At 47.7% G+C, this 8,489-nt stretch overlaps 1 protein-coding gene across 1 annotated transcript; it reads left to right on the top strand.

Annotated features, from left to right (window-relative positions):
• The first annotated feature begins 925 nt into the window (after positions 1-925).
• Positions 926-6,199, top strand: LOC124295535. The gene has a single exon (XM_046745943.1). The coding sequence runs from the start codon at positions 926-928 to the stop codon at positions 6,197-6,199; it is 5,274 nt and encodes a 1,757-aa protein (XP_046601899.1).
• The last annotated feature ends 2,290 nt before the right edge of the window (positions 6,200-8,489 follow it).

The raw sequence follows: 8,489 nt of genomic DNA, 5'->3' as shown, positions 1-8,489 counted from the left end.
AAATCTTTGTGTCGGCGGACGACTGTGCTCGAACATTTTATATTTGCAAAATAAAGAGTATTTCTCATTCTTCTTCAGAGGTTTTCTATGAGGTACATACATGATTATCTCTGGTGAGTATTTATACATTGTTTCGACAAGGTATCGAATAGTTAAATGTGTGTCTCGTGACACTCAAAATCGTCCTCGCACATGTACGCACACTCGCGTGCAATGTTTACTTGCCGTCTCTGCGTCAAATCTCGCCGCTTGCCCGTGTCGCGACTCAAAACCCATCAGCTGTATCTCATGTATTGTCTACTATCTCGAAATCATGTATGTGTATAATCTATGTGTTTTCTCGCTCTGTAAAATCATCACTCTCTGTAACGTTCTCTTGCGATACGGTCTGTATCGCCGCATCAAAACCAATAAAACTTCTCGGTTACTATCAATCATCATCTCTTTCCATCTCAACATCATTTCGTTTCATTCACACTCGTTCTCATCCCTAATTCGCGGATCCCACGTCGATGATCCACATCAATTTGCCATCTCTTTAAGCATTTTTTGGTCCTTCGAGCCGGATCAGTCGCGAATCGAATCGGATCATTCGCAAATCGAGTCGAATCTTTCGAATCGTGGCGACTTACGGGAAAACGAATAAGCCAGTGAGTGAAACGGAACTATCGCGTGTGCATCAAGTTGTGAAAGTTCACGTAACCATAGTGAACAATATCGTTATCGGTGAAAACCATCATCAAAATCAGTCGCGTCCGTTAAATTCAAACGTGCGGTGTCCTCTGTAGTGACCCCGACTAAGATTTGAGCGTCAACAACACCGATCTCTCAAAGTGTGTATCGCGACGCCCTATTATCACTGTGTGCGTATCTCGTTCGTGAAAACTCTGTTCGTCGCGTGAGTTACACTTTCTCGTTTGTCAAAATGACGATGGACGAATACATTGAACGTCAAACCGATCTTTTCAGGCGCATCTGTCGCACTCTCGAAAACTTGCGCAAGCTCGGTGAAGCAAAAACAACCCTCGGGCAAGTGCAATCGCGATTAGATGCTTTAAATTCAAATTGGCTGAAGTTCCAAGACATGCACGAGACAGTCGATCAAATTAGAATCGCAGCAAAAGGTGATCAACTCGACGCTATCAAAAGACTTTCGTATTTCGCGAAAGACTATTACGGACAGTGCGAAGAGCAATACTTAAACGCGAAGGGAGAGATGCTCGATCTACTCGGAACTCTCAAGACTCTATCGGCACCGATCGTGCCAACAGCCGTAGCACCCCAACTCACAACTGGAGGAGCCTCAAAACGGCTACCACGCATCGAATTGCCTACGTTCTCGGGCAATTACTCAGACTGGAAGTCTTTCCACGACCTCTTCACATCAATCGTTCGCGAAAATTCGCAACTCTCGGAAGTGGAAAAACTGCACTACCTAAAAACAAGTCTTACCGATGAACCGTCACAACTCATTAAAAACATCGCTCTTACCGCTGAAAACTTCCCTCGAGCCTGGAAAACTCTCGTATCGCGGTACGAAAACAAGAGACTTTTGACGGATTCTCATCTCGCGACACTTTTCGCGATTCCTCGTGTCACGAAAAAGTCGTCATCAGAACTGAAGAGCTTGCACAGCAACACTTGCGAAGCTCTTGGCGCACTCGAACTTCTCGATAGTCCCGAGAAATTAGGGGATCACATCATCGTACACATGACGATTCGCAAGCTCGACCCAGCATCTCTCGAAGAGTGGGAGAAAAGTGTTAGCGAGAAACTCGAGCCCCCCACGTTTGCGGAGCTCAAGGCGTTTCTCATCGGTCGCATCCACACCCTCGAAGCCGTGGAGCAAGCTCATGCTCATAATCAAATCACGACGTCGAAACCGCACTCATCGCAAGGAAGGTCAAATCTTCAGACGACAAGGTCACATACAGCGCAATCAAAGGAACAGTCGTGTGCTTGTTGCAAAGGCAACCACTACATCGCGTTCTGTTCGACCTTTCGCGACAAATCTCTGGATCAAAGAAGGGAAGTGGTTTCTGCGAAAAAGCTTTGCTTCAATTGTCTCGGTCCACATCAGCAGAAGGACTGTCGATCCAACAAAACGTGTCGCGTGTGCAACGGTCGACATCATTCCTTGCTGCATCGAAACTCTTCCTCAATCTCGACAGCTGCTAACAGCGGCACATCTCAAGGACAGGCTGCAGTAGCGCAACCTGCAGTGCAAAACGCACCGATCTCGAATAGCGCCTCTCAGGTGAGCAACCACTCAGCTCAGCCTACAATGATCAAGCGCTCTCCAGTTCTTCTCGCCACAGTGCAATTGATCGCCTCGAATCCGGAGACTGGAGAAAGAATCATCGCTCGCGCTCTACTCGATCAAGGATCCGAAAGTTCATTCGTCACGGAGTCGCTGGCGCAACAATTGCGACTACGTCGGCATCAAGCAACGATACCGATCATTGGCGTCGGAGCTCATCAATCGGCAGTGACTCGCGGCATCGCGACATTGCAACTCCAATCTCGTGCTCACACCTCGTTCTCGTGTCAGGTGGAGGCACTCGTGCTTCCACGACTCACATCGTATCTACCCTCATTTCGACTTCTCGTCGAAGACTGGCCTCATCTACGAGGACTCAACCTCGCGGATCCAAGCTTTGCACATCCCAGTCAAATCGACGTAATTCTCGGAGCTGACATCTACAGCAACATCATTGGTCAAGGAGTTCGAAGAGGAGCACCAGGAACACCAATCGCGCAAGAAACTCAGTTCGGTTGGGTCCTCTCCGGCTGCGTTTCAGCGGAAGCAGCAAGCCCCTCGTATAGCGCAGTCCAAGGCTTCCAATGCTCCCTCGATCACGAACTGCTCGATCTCGTGCAGCAGTTTTGGAAGCAGGAAGAAGTGTCGAAACCTTTGGCACTAACTTCCGAAGAAGAGCGTTGTGAGCAACACTTTCGCGAAACGGTTTCTCAAACTGCGTCCGGTCGTTACGTAGTTCGGCTGCCGCTCAAAGACAATTCGGTAGAGCTTGGCAACTCGCGGAATCCCGCGCATCAAATGCTCCTCCGTTTGGAGAAACGGTTCGGTAGCGAGGCGATACTCAAGGAGGCTTACTCGAGCTTCCTTCGTGAATATCGTGAACTCGGGCACATGCGTCGCGCTATCAATACACCTGAAGACAATTCCCGCGTGTTTTATCTTCCTCATCACGGTGTAGTTCGCGACAGCAGTTCAACAACAAAGTTGCGTGTCGTGTTCAACGGGTCTCAAAGAACCAACCTCGGACTCTCTCTCAATGACAATCTTGTCGTCGGTCCAAAAGTGCAAACCGACCTCGCGGACGTTCTATTACGCTGGCGACAATATCCAGTCGCGTTCTCATCAGACATCGTCAAGATGTACCGACAAATTTTGGTCCACAATGATGACCAAGATTTTCAGCAAATCCTCTGGAGAGAAGAACCAGAGCTACCGATTGAAGAATATCAACTGACTACGGTAACGTATGGTCTTGCAAGCGCTCCGTATCTCGCGATCCGTGTTCTTCATCAACTCGTTCAGGACGAAGGTAAGCAGTATCCCTCTGCGAGCCACGTCATTCTCGAGAACACGTACGTCGACGACATCCTCTCAGGAGCAGAGGACGTTGATCAAGGTCGCGAGAAAATCAACGAACTCAATCAATTGCTTAAGGCGGTCGGCTTTGAACTTCAAAAGTGGACTTCAAGCCACCCAGAAACTCTCGTTGACATTTCTCAAAACCATCAAGAGATCGCGATGCATCTGAATCTCGATCAAAGTCCATTCTTTCAGGCTCTCGGTCTTGCGTGGAGACCAGACATCGACGCGTTCGCGTTCTCTCCGCAAATTCATCAAACTCGGGACAATTTCACGAAACGAAAAGTTCTCTCACAAACCGCGCAGCTCTTTGATCCTCTCGGATGGCTCTCGCCGATCACGATCAGAGCTAAAATCTCTATGCAGGAATTGTGGGCACTCGGTTTCGACTGGGACGAGCCGCTCTCAGCTTCATTGTCCTCGCGATGGATCCAGTTTCTACAAGATCTTCAAGGCATCTCAGCCATCACCATCCCACGATGGATCGGTTTAAGTACAGCATCTCTCGGGATAGAGATCCACGGTTTCGCGGACGCCTCTCAAAGTGCATTAGGCGCAGTGATCTACGCGCGAACGTATATCAACACTCACGAAGTGCGCGTTTCACTAGTGTGCGCGAAAACTAAAGTAGCGCCGCTAAAGAAGGTGACAATTCCTCGTCTCGAACTCTGTGCTGCGAATCTTCTCGTCCGGTTGATGTGTCATGTGGAAAAGACTCTTAATTTCGAAAACACCCCGGTTTATCTGTGGACGGATTCCACAGTCGCGCTCGCGTGGATCAAAAGCCACCCATCGTGGTGGAAGGAATTCGTTCGTAATCGCGTAACGGAAATCCAAGAGTTCGCGCGCGCTCGTTGGTATCACATCTCGGGTTTTGAAAACCCCGCTGATATTGCGTCTCGTGGCGCATCTCCGGAGCACCTTCAAAAATCAGAACTTTGGACCTTCGGACCATCCTGGCTCTCGAAGCCTTCTGTCAATTGGCCATCCTTATCTCCGCGACCGGAAGAAAACATTCATCTCGAGGAAAGAAAAGGGCTGTCGACGCACATCGCAAAAGCTAAGCCGCTACAAATCTGGGATCTCGTCGATCGCTACTCAAAACTATCGACTCTCTTCAAAGTCACATCATTGTGTAAACGCGCAGCAAATCGGTTCCTCGCGAAGACGACATCGAATCGCGTAAACACGTCTATCACTGTCGGACCGATCTCTACTCTCGAATTGAGCGACGCCCAACTGTTTTGGACCAAGGTGACCCAGGAGGCGTACTTTGCAGAAGAAATTCGCCAAATCGAGACAAGCTCAAGTCTCACTCGAAGTCATCCACTATCGCGACTCACGCCGTTCATCAATTCGAACGGATTCCTCAGAGTCGGTGGTCGACTGAATCACTCATTGCTTTCGTATGACGAAAAGCACCCGTTCATCTTGCCTCGCGAATCATCGTTCTCCACATTGATCATCGATCATCATCATCGGTTGACGCTCCACGGAGGTCTGCAACTCACTCTCGCTACAATCCGACAGCGGTACTGGATCCTGGGAGGAAGAGTACCGATCCGCATGTTCATACATCGTTGCGTTCCTTGTGCGCGTCATCGCGCCACCCTCAGCAGCCAACAGATGGGCCAACTCCCTCAGTCTCGAGTCACGCAATCAAGGCCGTTTCTTCACTCTGGCGTTGACTACACTGGTCCATTCTCGATTCGAGCCTCCCGCGGAAGAGGAGCGAAATCATGCAAGGGATATATCGTTATCTTCATCTGCTTCACGACATCGGCTGTGCATCTCGAGCTAGTTTCGGACTACACAACGGAGGCATCCATCGCGGCGTACAAACGCTTCACATCTCGACGAGGAATTTGTGCCTCAATCGCAAGCGATTGTGGAACGAATCTCGTCGGCGCAGACTCAGAACTTCGCCGTCTTCTCGCTGCATCGTCAAAGGAGTTCTCAGAAATCGCGAACACCCTCGCATCACACGGAACCCAGTGGCGGTTTAATCCTCCCTCCGCGCCTCATTTCGGTGGAAAATGGGAAGCCGGAGTGAAATCAGTCAAATTTCACCTCAAACGAGTCATCGGAGAAGCTACTCAAACGTTCGAGCAATTCGCGACGTTCCTCACGCAAGTAGAAGCCACGCTTAATTCTCGACCTCTTTGCGCTATCTCGGACGATCCACGGGATCCAAGTGCCTTGACTCCAGGACACTTTCTCGTCGGCTCAGCATTGAACACAATTCCTGAGCCGTCACTCATCGAGGTGCCAGTTCAACGGCTATCGCATTGGCAACACTCGCGTCAAATGCTGGAGCATTTTTGGAAACGGTGGAGTACGGAGTATCTTCAGTCCTTCCAAAACCTCTCGAAATGGCAGACTCATCACGGGAACATCAAAATCGGATCCATCGTTCTCGTAAAAAACGAAAATCTACCTCCATCTGTGTGGCCCCTCGCGAAAGTGATCGAAGTGCATCCGGGAACCGACGGTCTCGTTCGCGTTGTGACCGTTAAAACGAAATCCTCTGTGTTAAAACGTCCAATCGTAAAATTGTGTGTGCTTCCAGTGTCCTCTTAAGACAATTATTGACTCTAAGAATAAATAACGCACGGCGGGCGGCATAATCTAATTTCGCGATCATTACCGATAGCGAAGCGGGCGGTATGTTTCGACAAGGTATCGAATAGTTAAATGTGTGTCTCGTGACACTCAAAATCGTCCTCGCACATGTACGCACACTTGCGTGCAATGTTTACTTGCCGTCTCTGCGTCAAATCTCGCCGCTTGCCCGTGTCGCGACTCAAAACCCATCAGCTGTATCTCATGTATTGTCTACTATCTCGAAATCATGTATGTGTATAATCTATGTGTTCTCTCGCTCTGTAAAATCATCACTCTCTGTAACGTTCTCTTGCGATACGGTCTGTATCGCCGCATCAAAACCAATAAAACTTCTCGGTTACTATCAATCATCATCTCTTTCCATCTCAACATCATTTCGTTTTATTCACACTCGTTCTCATCACTAATTCGCGGATCCCACGTCGATGATCCACATCTTTTTGCCATCTCTCTAAGCATACATATATATATATATGTACTGTAACGTGGCGTTTCAGAATCGCCCGTCACAAGGGCACACAACCGCTATTATTTTTAATTTACGCGTCCTCAGCAGGGTACTCCAAACGAACTCGATACAAAATAGGCAATATCTACTTTTAACTAATTCTTTTCTGTAAATTCTTTATTTCGCGCTTCGGCGCAAGCTAACAAGGTACTTGGACGACTACGATCCCGATCAACAAGGGACCACTATCTACCGTTTGCAGCTCTCGACGACTTCGCCTACTGACGGTCTCACCAGACTACACTGGCTACCTTGGTGCACCTTTATATACACCTGGGGTAGCATCCATCCGAACCTTCCGTATCGCCTCGACTGCCGGTGAACAGGGAGATAAAAATCCTCCCGGCGGCCGGGGGCATCGTTCTTCAAAGAGGAACTAGCCGCCTCCCTATCGACGAGGACCGATTGTGTGGGTCGTGGTCCACGGTTTGGCCAACCGTCTGACTGCACGGCCTCAGGTACAGGCAGCTAGCTACTGCCTGTACAAAAGCCGGTGGAGGTGAACAATGAGGCGTCACTCTCCACCCGCTAACTTTGACCGAGAGGCACCCTGTGCGTGCCTCTGTCAAAGAAGTTCCCGAGGATAGGCAGCCTGGACTGCAAACTGGAGCGACTATGAAACCGTACGAGTTGGTGTCAACGACGAAATCGCGAGCAGCACATTGCACAACATCTAGCGGTAATTTTTGGAAAACGTACGACCACGCAGTAACCGATATTCGCCACAGGGGGATGGCCTATTTGCGGTGGGGGTCAAGCGACCAATCAAAGAAGAAGAATCACCTCACGACAACCGCGAGATCGGCGAGCTGAACTACGACCTGCTATTCTACGCTCGACCTGTTGAGGAACAGCTTCAATTTTCCAATCGCTCTCCCGACCTCTCTACCGTTTTAAGCTACCGTTCTACCGTCTATCCTACCGAGTACCTTTATCTTTCTAAATTCTTTTCCTTCTCTTTTCCTTTCCTTCCCAGTTTTGTTATTCTATAGTATAATTTAAATTAAAATCAGTTTGTGTGCCTGAGATTGACCGTTAAGGTAAGGCTTTTGCCTTTGAATTGTACTGTTACGAAGTTGCTCACAATTTCTATTCTTTCTCGTAATATTTATCGATTTTGCGTGAATCATGGTCCACGGTTAAAGTTGCTGTAAGCCGCCGTGTGGCTGCATGATTCCGGTCATTAATATTATATTTATTGTTTCTTGATTGCATCGTGTGATGCCATTTTGTGTGAATCATGGTCCACGACTTCCGTGTGACTGCATGATTTCAGTAATTCATTATTTTCGTATCTGAGCGACCTCGTAACTGCCAAATAATTATCTCTTGTATTTATGACTTTTCTGATTATTTGTGAATCTCTATTATCTTGCTTCTGTAGTCTCTCTCTTATTTTGAGCCCTATTGGCTTCATATTTTATTCCAAACTCTCTTTGTAATAGTAGTGTGCTTTATATTTTATTTCTGTTATTGCTTATTATATTTTTATTTATTTTTGTGCCTATTGTATCGTATATCGAGTTCTATGGAGTACAAGCGAGCGTAGAATCACCCTTAGATATTACCGCATTTTTCTTTGTTACTATTGACCATTTTATATTATTTTTTCCTGTTATTTATTTCCCCGTATTTTGTTAAATTAAGTTCTGTAAACTATTCTTTTGTATTGCGGTGTATTTTAGTATATTTCTCTATTTTGTAAACTCTCCGAGATTCTCTCACTCTCATAACTTT

This window comes from Neodiprion lecontei, chromosome 7 (genome assembly GCF_021901455.1).
Source record: "Neodiprion lecontei isolate iyNeoLeco1 chromosome 7, iyNeoLeco1.1, whole genome shotgun sequence".
Taxonomy (NCBI): Eukaryota; Metazoa; Arthropoda; class Insecta; order Hymenoptera; family Diprionidae; genus Neodiprion; species Neodiprion lecontei.
This window is presented reverse-complemented; position numbering and strand designations above follow the sequence as displayed.

Excerpts from the sequence above, each read along its gene's own strand:
- LOC124295535 (XM_046745943.1), top strand. The coding sequence starts at position 926 with ATGACGATGGACGAATACATTGAACGTCAAACCGATCTTTTCAGGCGC.